The following is a 17,078-nucleotide window of genomic DNA, read 5'->3' as shown; positions in this document are numbered from 1 at the left end:
CCTATAGAACTTACCTGCTGTTAAGATCGGCAGCCTCATGCAAAGTAACACAGGTGGTTTTAGCCATTAACAGTGAAGTGGGGACATTTAGAAGAACCATATTACTTTATTTAACTGTAAGTATCCCAAGTATCCTAAGTATTCTGTCATAATTTTTTTGGCATATTCCTCACCCCTACTTTATATGTAATATGGCTGCAACAATTCAGGTTTATTTATATAGCACATTTAAAACAACGTCAGCTTCACATAAAAGTAAAAAAAAAACCCTAATATCTCCTGTAATGAGTCCTGACAGCAGAGCACCCCTCCTCACATCAAGACCTTCATTATGACATCGGCTCGTAACATTTATTCCAGACTATTTCCCTCACGCCAGGCGCTCGGCTTCATATGGAGAGGGTCCAAAAACATGTCGTTCCTTGTGTTAGTCCAGCTGCTTTGATTAAACCTCACCACTCACAGCTGAATACAAGGTGTAAATCTGTCAGAGTTGTATTATGGGTAATGTGTAACGTATTTTAGCCGAGGAAAAGTACAAAAAGACATTCAAAACTAAACTAAAAGACAAGAGGTTTGCGTACATGACTTTACGATTTGAATATGTCATAATTTCAGTTGGAGGACAAGGGTCTATTCATAGGTTTCATGGTATAGTCACATCATTTCCCCATTCAAAAGATATAATATTTAGTTTTAAGTTGTTAATTGCTATGGTAACGGTATTCATTTTTCATCATTCTGACACTATGGATATAGCTGGGAGATTCACAGTTCTTGGAAGAAATGTACAAACAGAAAATCTACAAACCTGATGAATGAACCTTATTCTTATTAGTTACAGATTGATTGACTTCTGGAGGAGGGTTTGACTTCTGGAGGAGGGTAACTACATTTACAACTGCTTCAAAACAGTGACTCAAACATGATACCACTTCCCAAATCTATTTTGAAGAAAAAAATCACTTTTTAAAAATTTATACCGACAGAGGAGAGTTTAGTGTCCATTTTTGTTTCATGTGGATCGGCCCAGTAATTACAAATGTATTAACCATAAACCAGGTCAACAAATCTGCAATCTGACATGGTTTGTATAATGGTTTGACGTCACCCACAGTGTTTTGCTCCAGTCAAATGACGCTCGTCAAGGTTAGAGCTTACAGGGCCAAATTTAAAGCCAAGTTCCGTATTTGGAATTCCATATTTTTCTGATCTTAGCAACCAAAGAGCTAATCCACAGTGAGGCTGATGAAGGCAATGGCCCTTCCCGCACCACTGGTGTAACACGGAGCAAGCACTCAACACTGTCGATCAAACCGATTGCTAACGCTAGCGGGAGCAACCTCAAGGAAAGAAGCTAGATTCATCTGTTATTGATGTTCATATCTTGATTTACAGACACAATAGCAACATAAAAATACAAGGATATAGAGCGGGTTAATACGAACATTTTAAGACCAAAATGACAAGTCTGACGACAGCAGTTACAGAGAGAGGAGTGACCATTTTCCAATGTAAAGTGAATTAGAGCCAGAGCCGAGGCACGCCTATTTGGAACGCGGTGGGTAACAGGTTAGCCATGTTCATTTATATATACAGTCTATGAACTCAGATCATATAATGAAATTGTTGAAGTTAATATTTTATTGGGCAGCCACATTCAAAATCCTGAAGAATACACTGTTTAGTCCATGTGTTTGTTGTTGACCATTTATAAAAAGACACTTATACAGACACTGGACAAGGAAAGAAAAAAAATCCAGTTATGTTTACGGGGTCAAAGGGTCAAGGGGATTCCATTAGGCGAGCTGTTAGCTGCAAGTAATGCTGTTTCTGTGCTGCCACCTATTCAGGTAATTTAAAAGCACTCAAAGATAAAAGCAGTTAGTGAGATCAATGTAAAAAAAAAGTTGCACGATGTAACGTGAAAATATTATATCTCTACCAAGAATGTTCCTCAGTATGGCATTAAACCTATCTATCTTGTAAGGGGATAACATTATCAATTCAAGTTAAAGCCATAGTATGTAACCTTTTACCCTGTTTTTTTTAGCATGTTTTTCATCTTGGTTTTATTCAACTGAAGTATACAGTATGCTGCATTACTGTGAGCGGGCTTGCATTTCCACAAACCTGACTCCTCTTTGGTCTGGAAAGAGTCCTCCTCCTGCTTGTTTCCATGGCTATAATATTTCACAGTATAGCATATAATGTAAATATGGTTTTAACTTTCTATTTCCGTGGAATCATGCAGTGGACTTTCCACCTCCAGAATGTTACATACTGTTACTTTAAAGGTCAGCTCTATGGAGAGGCGACCCTGTTCAATGTAATAAAGCATGTTTTCATAGTATGTTTGAAGAATAAAAAACATGTATTTAAATGCATCCAAAATAGATAAGTTTAAGGTCCTACTGTGTAACAGTCAAGGTAAAGCAATAATATCATGGAAGTAGCAAACCCTCCTCCAGAAGTTACATACTGCACCTTTAATTATATATTGGGGAAAAAGCTGAACAGTTTTGGTGATGATAGCGCCATCTAGAGCTGCTGTCTAAGTAGGTCACTGCGAGGACAGGATTAATTGACAGAATAGTTAGCGGACATGTTGTGATGGTAACACTCTGTGAAAGCCTGCTGTCTGGAATCTTTGTTTAAAAGTCGGTGACAGAAGCCAGATGGTGAACCTCTGATGCTGCTTGCTGCTCGAATGACTACAGATGGACTAGAAATACTGTTTGCATGCATTTTAGTAGCAAAGTATTGTTTTTGCTAGCTAGAGCTGCACGAATTGGGAAAAAATGTAATAGTTGTTTTTTTTTCAGACAAGTATTGCAACTGCGATTAGATTTGCAAATGTGATTTATGTTGGAAAAGTAGGATTCTGTTGTGGCTGCATTTTGTAAACAACTCCAGGAACAATCACATTTGAGACAAAGCTGAAATATCAACTCTTACTAATACAAGAATCCCATGCATTTCAGACTACGTGTGTACATGTCTAAACTAGAGGTACAACAGTTTATTTATATAAAAAGACAAAAATTGCAGCCTTTGTGATTTGATGATTGGCAATAGCTCTCGGCATCCTCACTGTTAGCGTCACTGTTTCCTGTCCAATTGTATCTCTATGAGATTTTTGCGGAGTCACACTAAAATGAATATATTTAAAGATCAGGCAGTGGACAGGGAGCTGTGGGTGAATGTCACTGACAACATGTTAAACACTATACAAATAAAATTAATACTTCACCCGAAGACACAGTATTTAGAAAGAGAGATGTTTGTGCCTCAATGCTAATGCTAATGTAGCTCAGTAGTGACCACCCCCCGGTTTCAGAAATACATTTCTCATGAATTTTCCCCATAGATTTTCCAAAAAGAAAATTATATTAATAGTTTGAAAGCTCAGGGCTAATCGGTTCTGTGGTAACTAATAACTATAATTTTATTTAAAATCTGTTTCTGAAATGTTACAAAGCTCTGAGTTGTTAAAGCCTTTTGCAGAATCTCAGAATCATTTTGCGTTTTAAAGTTGCTTTTTGGATGTAAAACAACCATGTTATGGATATTAGTTAGCATGTAGTTGATTAGCCTCTGCGATGCTGTTGAACTCCTAATATTAGAATTTTTCTAAAAGTCTAAGGGAAAAACTGATCAAAAATTTACTTGAAGAACTGGAGCAGGTGCACTGTTGAGCTCCATTTTGAGGCATAATAAATATTGAAACAATGCCACAAACTGAAGTATTCTATATGTAAAAATAACTGGGTAGACTTTATTTTAATTCATTTGATTTTAGAAGGATGTTTATTTTATGTTTTCTGATTTTACTAAAAGTGACTCTTAGCTTTGACAGTGAGCTAGCTACCAGAGAACCAACTCAAATCATGATATATTGTACTATTCAGCCCTACTGCTTTGTTTGCCAATGCAGTATCAGTGTTATAAAGGAAACTTGGATCCATTTTTTTGTACAATACTTGCTCTGCTTGACTACACATCGATGAGGGGTGAATACGTCCACCATCTCGTTTGAATTCCAAATGATGCCGCAGCGATGGTAGTTTGAGGGAATACGGCCCGAATTTAGGTCAAGTCAATGGTTGAATTTGCTCAGGCTTCTTCAGTAGTGCTTCTTCTGTACCGTATCCCTCTCTCTTTTTAGATGCTTTCGGCTCGCACATGTTTAGACTCTATTGATCTAAAACTGTAATGTTGCTGCCTTTGATGTCACACATGAGAGAACACAAGACACTCGTAATGGCCCCCTAATGCTTTTGGATTCGCAGAGTGGGGATTCTTTGTCAAACTTCAAATGCAGAATTGATACATTCAACATTCAAATTAAGTAGTTTTAAATCCCCGTATGTGTAATGCTGCTTTTTGTTACACAGTCCCACATGGTAAACCCAGTGTTCTATTATTAATGAAGCTAGCAGACGTCTACTTAAAGGTTTTATATGTTGTAAAGTATGCTGGGATTATATTTTTACTACATTGTTATCTTCTGTACATTAGGGCTGCAGGATTAACTGTAATAAAATCACAATTGTTATTTGAATAGACGTAATTGGCTCTGTGCACAATAGCGCCTGGCAACTTGTTAGCATCACTACTTTCTGTCCAATTTTGTCTCTATGGGTTTTTTGCTGATTCATGCTAAAATTTGTAAATATTTAAAGATAAAGATCAGGCAGTGGACATGGAGCTGACAACATGTTAAATACTACACAAATAAAATGAATACTTCTCCAGAGGACTGTTCTGTGTTTAGGAAGGGGGATGATAGGGTCTGAATGCTAACACTAATGCTTATTTTGAGGCATAATAAATATTAAAACAACACAACAAACTGAAGTATTCTACATATACAAATAATCAAGTAGTCTTTATTTTAATTAATTTAAATTTTAATAGGTTGCTTATTTTATGTTTTCCAATTTTAATAAAAAGTGACTGTTAGCTTTGAGCTAGCTAGTGTGCTGCTGTGTGCAGAGCCTATTAGCAAATCGCAAAGTCTACCATTTTTGAAGTACCTTACCTGAAGCCTTATTCTGCATGAAAACTGCTAACCCTGTAGTTTATATGTGTACAAACATGTTCTGAAATGTGATTCTTGTAGTAATTTTTCAGTTCATATTTCAATATTTAATGTTTAAAATGTGAAATTTGAATGATAAATCGTCACATTTTTATATAAAACTTTTCCATCTTCAAGAGATTGAAAGCACTTTACATCAAGGAACCACTCACCCATTCACACACATTCATACACTAATGTACGCATTTAAGTGTCTTGCCTATGAACAGAACAACAGCATTCACCTGTGGGAGCTAGAATCGCCAATCGCTCAACCAATAATGTTTACATTGAGAGCGGGATTCGAACCGCCAACCTTCAGATCAGTGGACAAACACTTAGCTTTTTTCGCAGCAAATCATACTGTAAATTGTCCAGATTCAAAACATCTACATCACCATAAGCTCAAAATAATGAAAAGGATGAAAAGAATGAAAAGACAGCTGGTGAGAGGGACGGTGCTTATTATCAAGAAAGATCTGCTTTAAACACAGTGGGAGATGGAGGATGTAGTGTCCATTTGCTCTACACTCCTGCTCCGGCCCCTCACATCCTTCTGGATAAGAGGACGAGCCGGCCACTGATTAATGCCTCTATTAATCCCACAGAGCTTCGTTTCATTATAGAACCACAAAGCATTTTCAGCTGTGGGCTTCAAATGCAGGTGTGTGACTCCTCCTTTGTAAGCCAACCACAGACGGTATAAAGAAGTGGACGAAGTGAATGTGACGTCACCCATAGTGTTCAGCTCCATTCAAATGAAGCTCATCGAGGCCAGAGCAATGTAAAGTGCTTCGATGGAGCCACTGATCACTTCTCATTTGGGACACGGCGGCTAGGAGGTTAGCTATGTCCATTTGTATATACAGTCAATAGTGTCAACAAACTGCTGCCAAAACCAAAATTATATTCATATTTTTTAAGCCACTTGCTAAGGTGACGGGGCTCTTGTAAGGAAGCACTAGCACATTTTCAAACCCAGTAAGTGGCTGCATGCTGCTCTTGTGTGCTCTGTGATGTGCTTTGTTTATTTATTCAATTTTTCTGTATTTGTTTCAGTTAGATTTGTCAGCCAGAGTAAACACAGATACGAAGCCTGTTGTTGTGATCAGATAATTCTCAGCCACCATCAATCTCTGTTTTATGACTGAAGATAAATGGGTCATCTCTGAAGGCCTAGGACCCAGAAGCAAGTATCTCTGGGTTATTTATTATGCCATTTTCTGATCTATGTTATATTGCCGTTTCCTCATGACAAACATACCCAAAGTTGTGTTTTATTTCATTCACACAATACTTGCATATTTAGGCTGAAGAAAACACCCTTCCAACTTGTGATGTCATGTGGTAATACAAGAAGTGCTCCCCTGTGTTTTTAATCCCCCATACAGCTTCACAAGGATTTCAGCTCTGGAAATGCCCATTTCTACTAAACCAAAGGTAAAAAAATTACTTAAAAACTACCGCTTCATGACATCATAACGTGGAACAGAACATTTTGAGCTTTGGAGATGTAGACAGACTAATAATAAAGAATTACTCAAACATGTGAATGAAACATAACACAACTACATGTATATTTTTGAGGAGGTAACAACATTATAACATGGTTTAAAGCCCACTAGAGTAGATTTTGCATAATATATAACCTTTAATAGTGGCCCTTGTGTTTTCATCTGTGACTGTTGTACTGGAGGGCTCAAGAATCACTGAACTGGTGACTAGAATCTGCAGGCGTTCAGCTCAACTGACTGCAACTGAACTGGTCTCAGATTCTCTGCTCCTGCTGTTCTCAAGTTGTAGCCACTAGAGCTGTAGTCCTTTAGTTGTTAAGTCAATCAATGGGTTGATGGTGTGTAAGGTCGTTTTCACACATGTCAGTGGCTCTGTGGACCGACCCCAGTGCACACTACATTTAGTTCTATTTACTTTACTTTTGGGTCGCAGATCATTCACCACAAACACGCGCCATGAGCCATATGAGAGTCTATGAGCTGATCAAAGAACTTATTTCTATGACAATGAGCTTCAAAGGACTAGATCTCTGTGAATACACACGCGCACGCCTAAACACACCAGACTGTACACGCTGGTGGTGGAGGAGAAAAAGCCTTTTGAATGACACACCGACAGATCCAAGTTCACCTGCACAGCCAGATCCAGACTCACCTGTGCACACAGAGGCAGGAGGAGACTAGTCTCCTTCTGGAGACTGATATTAAGTTGATCCAAATGGCCTCCTCAGACGAACATTTCAAACATCAGCTTCGCAGAGCCCATTCATTAAAATATATGTGATCCGAGCACTTTTTTGCTCAATTCTAAGCACTATTACTGCTACAGAGGACTGCGTAGGTCATCCCAAGGTCGGCCTCGTTCACACCACAGTCGCTTCGCTTCAGAGTGCGGGTGGAGCCGCTCTGAGACCTCCTGTTTCAAGCGCTCTCGGGTCAGCTGTTTACTGCTGTACAGACTGTGACTGTTCACACTGGCCCAAGCACCGCTCTCGGAGCGAATGCTCTTTTAGGTCGACCTCACTCATGGTAGTGAGAAAACATCTTTAGTCTACCAAGATTTGTAATAGTCATTTATGTAGATTATATGGATTATAGTTATATGGGACAACAGTAGAAAGGGGAAGTGAGTGAGTTTTGAGATGTGGCATTTTTTGGTATTTAGATATAAAAATGTAGATTAAACTCATGCTTCATAAATTTAATCAGTCTTTATACAGATACATTGTACTTTTTTCAGCATAAATGTTGTTGTGTTTTTTTTCATTCAATTCTAGTTTATTTCTATAGCACATTTAAAACAACTTCAGCTGACCAAAGTGCATCACATAAAAGTCAATAAAACAAAAAAACAAACAGATTGAGTGCATTTTGGGTTTTAATACATGATATTTTTCAGAGCTTTTTAATCAACGAATTAATCAGCATGAATTACCTTTAGCCAACCAAGAATTTTGACTGCAGCCCTAATACTCACATTGTAACAACACACACAGGCATGTGCCTGGTAGTAGAAGCAGAGCTATTAAAAAACAATATTTAAAAAAACATGAAAAACTGAACTTTGATATGAGTTATTTTGAGTAGGACATTATAATTTCCATAGGTAAAAAGGCAGAGCGCTCTTGTTTCACATGGGCCAGCAGAGGAAGCTGTAGACAGTGTGTGTAATTAGTTTGCGTGTTATTTGAGCAGAACTCTCAGGTTGGGTCAGTGGTCTGTGGCTCTTCCTGTTTGGATTGCGGAGACAATTCTGAGTGCACTGCTTCATTCACAGCCTCTATCCACACTTCTATCCATTCATGACTCCATTCAAACAGCGCTCAGTAAATAAAAACACAATGGCAGAATTGGACCTCTGGGGAAATCTCTCAGGGTTTCTTTCTCTCAAGGCTCTTAAATCCACAGAACTGTTATTCACACATTACCACATTTTCCTTCAGCGGACACAAGGGGCGCTCTTTTAACCCTGGAGAACCCAAGAACCATTTTCTTCTTTGGAAAATGATGAACAATGCATTAAATTACTGCTAAGTTCACTTAACACTGAAATATCCACTTTTTCAATTTCAACCCTTTATTCCCTAATTTAGAATCAGGGCCAAATTTGGCACTTAAAGAATATAATTTATCCAAAAAGAATATAAAATGTACTTCTATACATTCTGCAAGCTAATACTAAAAAGATTAACAAAAAACCCCACAATTTTACCGACTGCTGGTTTGCTGAGAAGACGATTTTGTTTGGGTAGTTTTCCAGCTCAACAAAACAGCATGTGGTCAGCCATCTTGTCACTACTACTCTGGATCATTTTAGTTCAATATTCATCTACTATGTGTCTCTATGCAGGGGCCAGAAGTGGCACTCTGGGCTTTTGAAGTTAAATTTGACAATTTTTTTTTTTTTTTTTCATTTTGGATAGCAACAGATAACCACCAAATTTTACCCCGTGGGTTCTCCGGGGTTAAATAACATCATTAGACTGGACACTGATGGGCTTGAGGAAAAGCTGTACTGTACTTAAGTAGAATTACTGTAGAAGCTGTACTTCCCTTCAGTACAGTTTACAGTGGATACTTTTTACTTTAACTTCAGTACATTTGAGAGCAGTATCTGTACTTTCTACTACACTGTTTTTGAACAGGACTGAAAAGTAAAAGTATTTTTCATCTGATTTGAGGGGTTATTTTTACCATTTACCATCCTGACTAAAGTGTTCGTGTTCAAGCTTCGGTTTTGAGCAAACAAAAATAAATACACAAAATTCATAAGAAAAATTAAGAAATTGATTTGTATTGTTACTGTTGAACAAAATATGTCTCATATCATATGTATCACAGGTTAAGAAATTTTACCAACAAAACTGTGTCTTTTAAAAGAGTGATTGAAGTGCATGTAAACATATGACTAGTTCCAATACTCCTGTGACTCCCCCTCCCTCCTGCAGCAGCGGATACTCTTGATAATGTGTGTCTATGCTGTGTGCTCCTCTGTGCTGTTACCTGAGCTGGAGGCCTCCCCTGAGTCTTTTATTGTAAATGAGCTAAAGGTCTTTTGGGGGAGAGGCTGAACACTAGTGTTGTCATGATACTAAAAAACTCAATTTTGATACGAAGGAATTAACTCAATACTCGATACTGATTATGATACCTCAATGAAGATAAAACATGATACTTTTTAGAATGTAATTTCCAACACAAAGTAGTACTTTTATGTTAGCATAAGGTCTTATATTTGTTCTGATGAAGCTCAAATGCATACTAAAACTGTTCAGGAAAGCTCACATTTTGTCCAGTTGTGTGAATGTGATTTATTTGCTTTGATTTATTATTGATACTTTTTCAAATGAGTATCTAGTTTCGATATCAGCTTTAGTATCACTTAGTATCTGCTTTTTGATACTTTTGACAACCCTTCCAGAAGTGCACAGTTTTGAAAAAAAAAAAAAAAAAAAGAAATCTGAACTGATGAACTAATACACAAAAACCCATGCATTTCAGAACATGTTTGTAGAGGTCTAAAGTACAGGTACAACAAGATTTTTCTATAAGAGAGGGGAAATTTTGACTTTCGATCATCTAAACAGTTGCCATATTTGCCCCAACTCAAACTGTGATTTCTATCCAATTGCTGTATATATCGTACAGAGATACTGAGCTCATCTTATTCTCTCTCTCCTTCTTTCTTTTTCTTTCTCCTTATCTCACCCTTTCTGTCTCCCTCCCTCTCTCACACTCCCCTCCCCTCTCCTTTTCTCTCCCTCTCTTTTTTCTCTCTCCCACTCTCTAACCACCCCTCTCTCTTCCTCTCTCTTTCTCTCTCCCTCTCTCTCTCTCTCACTCCCCTTACCTCTCTTTCTCTCTCTCTCTCTCTCACTCCCCTTACCTCTCTCTTTCTCTCTCTCCCTCTCTATCTCTCCCCCCTGTCCTTTTCTCCCTCTGTGTGTCTCTCTCTCTTTCTTTCTCTCTCTCTCCCTCTCTCCATCTGTGTCTCTCTCTCGGCTCCATCTCATCTGTATAAACAGTGAAGTCATACCTTCCAAGGGGCCTGTTTTTGTGCTATCTGCGATGATGTCACTGGCAGCCAATCAACACGTAGCGCTGCTCGAGGTAGTGCGTTACGTGGACGGTGTGTGTGTGAGTGGGGGATGGGGTGAAGGAGGGGGGTGATCACCGCTGGGAGAAGCTTACACACTTGCTCACTTATTATCTGCTTGTGCCGAAGAGCGTACATGATGACTGCCTGTTACTGATATAGTCTCAATCTGCATTTTAAAGCTGCACTGCGTAACATTTTAGGTGGAGGGTCTGCCACCTGCTTGTCACCATGGAGATGCTATTCCTTTGCCTAGAATTTTACACAGTATGGCGTTAAGCTTATTTCCATGGACAAAATCAGGTTAGGTTACAGATCAGTTCTGTGGAAAGATAATCTTGAGATGAAAAAAAAAAAGAATCCCAAAAAACACCTGTAATTAAAAATAAGCAAATAAATAAATTAATAAATACAATAAAATAATAATAAAAAATTGTCATAGTAATGTCATAATGTGGAAAATTTCAAACAAACAGGTGACTCTGCACTAGAAAAGTTACATTTAAATGTGTTGTGCTCTCAAATACTTAGCATCATGTTTTGGAAAATAAATAAATAAATTAGGGATGTTTGTTGATTGCTAATGGGAGTGTTTTAATTCCATCCGTCTGGCAACTGCAATTAGATCTAATTACTAGATAAGCATGGTAAATGGTCACATTTTTATACAGCGCTTTTCCACCTTCAAGGCACTCAAAGAGCTTTACATCAAGGAACCACTCAGCCATTCACACACACTTTTATACACCAGTGTACGCAGACACTGGGGGGCCAAGTGTCTTGCCCAAGGACACAATGGCAGCATTCATTTATCAGAGCTTGAATCGCACCGCCAACCTGTGGGCATCTTCTGTTTATTTCAAAAGCAAGCTCCACATTTACTTTGTGACCTCACTCCAAGGTTACAGAGGTTTTATGCCTGTGCAATAACTCAAACTCACTGTGAATTTTAAAGCTGAAAACGAGATTGTAATGATTGTGTTTAGCTCAGAGTTGACACCTTTTGTTGTTCTTGTAACTGTTTATGTGTTGTTGTTAACATAACTGCTTTTGTATGTGACACTTGGTTGCTATGCCGACAAGTTTACGTGAAGGTTCTATTTGTCCGTTACTAGCGGGGTTGAACAGCTTTTTAAGAGCTGCCACAAGTGAAAAATATTGTCCGCGGGTTTGGCCAGCAGTCTTTTCCACATAAAACATATTTAATTTAGAATAATCATAATGATACTGATTCTCCTGAATCTTGGTGAGAAATCTTCATATCCAAAGCCATCAGAGTTCTGTGGAACTTCTGTGTGTGTGAGAGAGAGGGGAGAGTACTTTTGTCTGTACTTTTATAAATACAGTAAAAAATCCATCCACGCCATACGGTCTATGTGTTTTGGGTAGTTTATGCGGGTTGGCAACCCTGGTTACTGGTCAGTTTGGAGACTGGCTTTGCTGAATTGAAACCACAGACTGTAGATATAAATGGACAGAGCTAACCTGCTCGCCACCACGTTCCAAATAGGAAATGAACATGGATGTGCTTCCGGCTCCATTTTACAAAAAAAAAACTATCAGCCCTCTCTCTGTAAATGCTGCTGTCAGGCTTGTCGTTTTGTTTTTAAAATGTTCTGATTAACCTGGTCTACATCCTGCTGTTTTTATTTCACTATTGTTTCCATGACTCAAGATATGAGCATTAATAAGAAACAAATCAGCTGCCCTATTTTCCCGAGGTCGCTCCCGCTAGCATTAGCAACAGGTTTGATTGATAGCTTGGCTAAGCGCCTGCTCCCTGCTAAACCAACGGTGCGGCTGGGAAGGGACGTCACCTTCAACAGCTTCGCTCCAGATTGGATCTTTGGTTACTATGGTACTCACAGTCAGAAATCCAAATATGGAACTCAGCTCCAAATTGGCCCCTATAACTGCTAGCCTTGATGAGCTTAATTTGACTGGAGCTGAGTGCCATGGGTAACGTCACACTCCCTTAGTCCACTTCTTTATGCAGTCTATGGTCACGACTGATGTTGTTGCAGAACACTACAATATTGTTATAAAGAAGATGTTGATAATTACACTGTTTGGAGTTGGGACTGAAACGTCCTTTAGTTGCTTTATTTTGTTGTGATTTGGCCTGACAGTTGAAACACTTAAAACACTTATGATCCTGTTTTCATATTCTAGATAAATTGACTTTTGGGGGGTGTTGGTCATATGTTTTAATGTCCATACACCTCTACCAGACTCACTCGGATCATTTCAGTTGTCCTGCTGTGTTGAAATACAGGTAGTAAAAATAAGATGATGGTTTTCAAATGTAGTTTATAAATCCTGATATACAACAGTCAATAGGTTGTGTTTTTGATGATGATGTCATCATTTCAGATGGGCACGAGCCTATATAACTCTATGGGACATGGGCTGTTTTTGAAGGGGCACAGTTATTACAATCTGACAAATAAATACAAAGTTTTACACAAAATTGACTCTTGTGAGCTTTACGACATGTTATAATATTGTTACCTCCTCAAAAACAGACCTGGAGTTGTGTTTTGTTTCATTCACACATGTTTGAGTAACCCTTTATAACTAGTCTGTCTACTTTTTCAAAGCTCAAAATGCTCTGTTCCACCTTGTGATGTAATGAAGCAGTAGTTTTCAAGTTAACAGCTACCTTTTACATTTTGTTCAGTAGAGATTGTAACATAGGTCAGAAATCAGCTAAATATGGGCCTTTTAAACAGCTAATTGTGTAGCTTTATTTTGAGATATCAAGCTAAAACTACATAGCTATAGCACTGATAAAACACTGCATATTCCAACTCATTCCAGAGTAAAAAGCCTGTGTAAAAATATCACTAACGCTAGTAATTATCCCTGTGTGTTGTTACTCTAGCCTTCACAACTTGATTCATGGCCCTATACTGCTCTCTTAATGAGACAAATACAGTCAGTAGGCCATTGTGTCAAAGCAGGATACCCCTTCCACTGACAAACCGCAGAGGGAGGAGCAGTGAGTACATCTGATTAGCTGCTATCGACGAGTAAAACGCTACCACACCAGGTTTCTGCTACATGCTAATTATCCTGAAATCGATAAGGGGCATCCACGGGTTCTGTAGGAATGAGAGCGTGAATTATTTGACAAACACATTCGAGGAGGAGTCGTTGGCCCTTGCTGTTATGTTGACCTCCTTTAGGTTTTTATCTGGTGACATATGGTACAGACAAGTGAGATGAGAAAGATTCTGTCAAGAAGAATCACGTTCACGTTACTCGCAAGTGTCGTTAATCTTTCTCCCACCCGCCCATTGGCCTTGCAGCTGTATTGAATTAGCCACTAGCGATCTTTCCAGCCTGAGTGATGGAAGTTGTAGCTAAGCACATGTTCATCTTATCGCACACAAACATTCACTGTAGCGCTGTTAGCTTTAGCTTTCGTAATCGCACACATCTCAAACGTCATTCTTGTGAAACTGCTGGAGTTAGCTTAGCGGACACAACCTGCTTGCTTTGGTGGTAGTGGTGTAACAATCGAATCGTAAGCGTTTTTCCGTTGTCTAAGATACACTGCGATAGGTAACTTTGTGTTTTTCCATTCACGCCCACAGTTTGATGGGAAGGGCTTGGATCTCAGACAGTATTTAAGTGTTTTTACCCCATTGCTCTGGGCCCACTGCAGCAGAAACTCTGTCTGTAGTGGGACCGTTGTTTACCACTGCAAATGTAATAAACCAACACAGACAGTCTCCTTGGATGTTTTAGTTTTATTATACAGATAATTTCCACGACAATGTGATAGTGATAATTGCTATATTGATTTATGGTTCAGTATTTGAAAGCTGGAACTATGTATATTGGGGCACAATAGTAAGAGTTTCTTTGCAAAAGTGTGAGATTTTTGCCATTTTTACGTAAGGTCAGACTTGAGCTACAGAGTTTATATAGCGCAGTTTTATTATCAACATATATCTACTGTCCCATAGCAAATCTCAGTATAAATAACGTCTGTGGCTGATTATTAGTTCATTCTCATTTATCTGTTGCAGCTCATGCCTTTTAATAATGCAGTCTATTTAAAAAAATGCTCACTGGGACTATCCTGCTTTGTGCTAGTGGCATAAAGTAGTTTCAATATTATCGGTTATCGCAGTATTTCTCTGTAGCGATATATTGTGCTTCAAAATTTGTTATCGTGACAGACCTAGAGATGAGGAATGTCAGTGAGAACTGTCATATAATGCTTAAGGAGATACACTACACTTTTACTAGAACTAACTAGAACTAGATTGTTTACAATTTAAAAACGTGTGTTCTGTTTCAACTTGCTTTTTACGTCACCAAAGTATTTTTTTTGTTATTGTTATCGCAGCCGGAGCTTGATTTGCTCCCGCAGCAGTAGATGACCTTGTCCTGTGGCCTGAACACTCAGCTCTGTTCTCTCTTCCCCAGGTGCCCACGGAGTGCGAGAGGAGCCCCAGTTTGTGACGGCGCGCGCAGGAGAGAGCGTCATCCTGGGATGCGACGTTCCCCACCCCCTCAACGGCCAGCCCTACGTGGTGGAGTGGTTCAAGTATGGGATGCCCATCCCCTTCTTCATCAACTTCCGCTTCTACCCTCCTCACGTGGACCCGGAGTATGCAGGTACGTACAAGGAAACAGATTTTTCTTTTTTGCAATATTAATCAGTTTCTATATACTAAATCAAGCATGCATACTAATGCTAACAGATCTGTTTACTAAATACTGCTGACAGCTCTAATGAGCTGGCATTTGCTTTGGAGGCCGGAGCTCTTTTCACTTCATATTATTCATTATTATTCATATTCTGTCTCAAGGTGAAATTGACCGAGAAGGTGAAAGGGATTTTCCCATCAGCAGCTTTGCACCTGCATCATCTCAATGCATGTTTTTAATCATCCTTCTGTCTGGAAATAGGCTCAGAGAGCTTTGATCGTGTGTCTATTCTGTCACTCTGCCTTCGCAAATTAAAGGCGAAATGATGGAAGTCCCTGGTATTAACAAAGACAACAGGTTTACCCAGATTATGTGACATTATTGCCCAATGGATAATATCAATACAATGACGCTGACATGCAGCTCAAAAGGAAAGTTTGTTCCACATATGTAATGTTAGTTTTCATTTTCATGTGAACATAAAACATAATTGAGAGGAATAGTCAGGGGAATAGTCATTTTTGCTGACTTTGGGTTTGAGTCTGGGTGCAAAAGTTACGTAATTTACCTCAGCTCAATTTGAACAGCCCAGTTTGAAATACTTATTATGTGTGTGTATTTTAGAGACACACCGATGTATTGGGCCGATATTTGCTCTTTTTAGCTATCGGCCTTAAATCTTCAGCACAGGCCGCTATTTCATTTTAGCTTATTAGCTGGATATGGAATACACATAATGCTTTATTTGAGCACTTAAGTGCAAAGAGATAACTACACAAAACCTGACAGCAGCCCTTTTATGGATTTATGGTAAAAAAAAAAGGGCTCTTGGTGAGTTTGTAGTAAAATTTAATTACACAATTTAAAGAAAAGATCAAACTCTGTTTTATATATCGTCTTAAAAATATGAGCAGAGCGTGTCGGCCATCAGCCGCTTTGGCCATGATAAAACCCATATCAGACAGTCTCAAGTGTATTTTCTTTATGTAAGAATTCCCTTAATTTCAGAAAACCATCAGTTTTACATCGTTCACTTTACAGCATAACAGACCACATGGCACAAAATCAATACATACCTCTGCATTTTGTTCTGAATGAGTGCTGGCATAAAATCTATCACCTAAAATGACTTATTAGGTTCAAGATAAACGAAGTAATAAGTAAATACTGGAGGAATTCAACTGTGATGTGGCCCATAATATGAAGCAAGCTGGAGTCTAGATCTGATAAAGAAACAAGCTGCTTTTCCAAGTCTCCTCTCGTCTTTAGCCTCTAGGAGGAAAAATTGCCTGACAGAGCAAAATACTGGAGCGTTGTGTAATGTGTGTGTGCTTGGTTACACACTCTGTCCTCATTGATCAGATCACAAAATGCCTGACAGGAAATTCTGCTCAGTTTGGGAAGTCGTGGTTTGAGTTACACCAGAAGAACCAGAGCCAAGAGAGGAGCTGTGACTGTTCCCCGAAGGTGGATCTGAAGGACTTTAGTTTTCCTGGTCCAGACGTGTTCTTACATGCTCTCTCTATTGATTTTGATTTGATTTGTGCCACTTGGTAGGTTATACTCTAAAGTATTAAGTGTAAAATGTGAAATTGTTACTTGGCGGCATGGTGGCTGAGTGGCTAGCGCAGGTTCCGGGTTTGACTCACCGCCCATGTTCTCCCAGAGTCTCAGTGGGTTTCCATCTAAGGTAGTCCTGACCAAAATCTGGAGGGAAGTT

The 17,078-nt window shown here is 38.8% G+C and overlaps 1 protein-coding gene across 1 annotated transcript in view; it reads left to right on the top strand.

Moving 5' to 3' along the window:
* The window catches only part of igsf9bb (immunoglobulin superfamily, member 9Bb), a 108,049-nt gene that overhangs the window by 23,358 nt on the left and 67,613 nt on the right, over window positions 1-17,078 (top strand). The window contains exon 2 of the mRNA XM_055226923.1: window positions 15,134-15,325. Coding sequence (XP_055082898.1) covers window positions 15,134-15,325 — 192 coding nt within the window. The remainder of the gene's footprint in view (window positions 1-15,133; window positions 15,326-17,078) is intronic.

Source organism: Periophthalmus magnuspinnatus, chromosome 14, assembly GCF_009829125.3.
Source record: "Periophthalmus magnuspinnatus isolate fPerMag1 chromosome 14, fPerMag1.2.pri, whole genome shotgun sequence".
Taxonomy (NCBI): Eukaryota; Metazoa; Chordata; class Actinopteri; order Gobiiformes; family Gobiidae; genus Periophthalmus; species Periophthalmus magnuspinnatus.
Note: the sequence above shows the minus strand (reverse complement) of the source record. Positions and strands in the feature narration are given on the sequence as shown.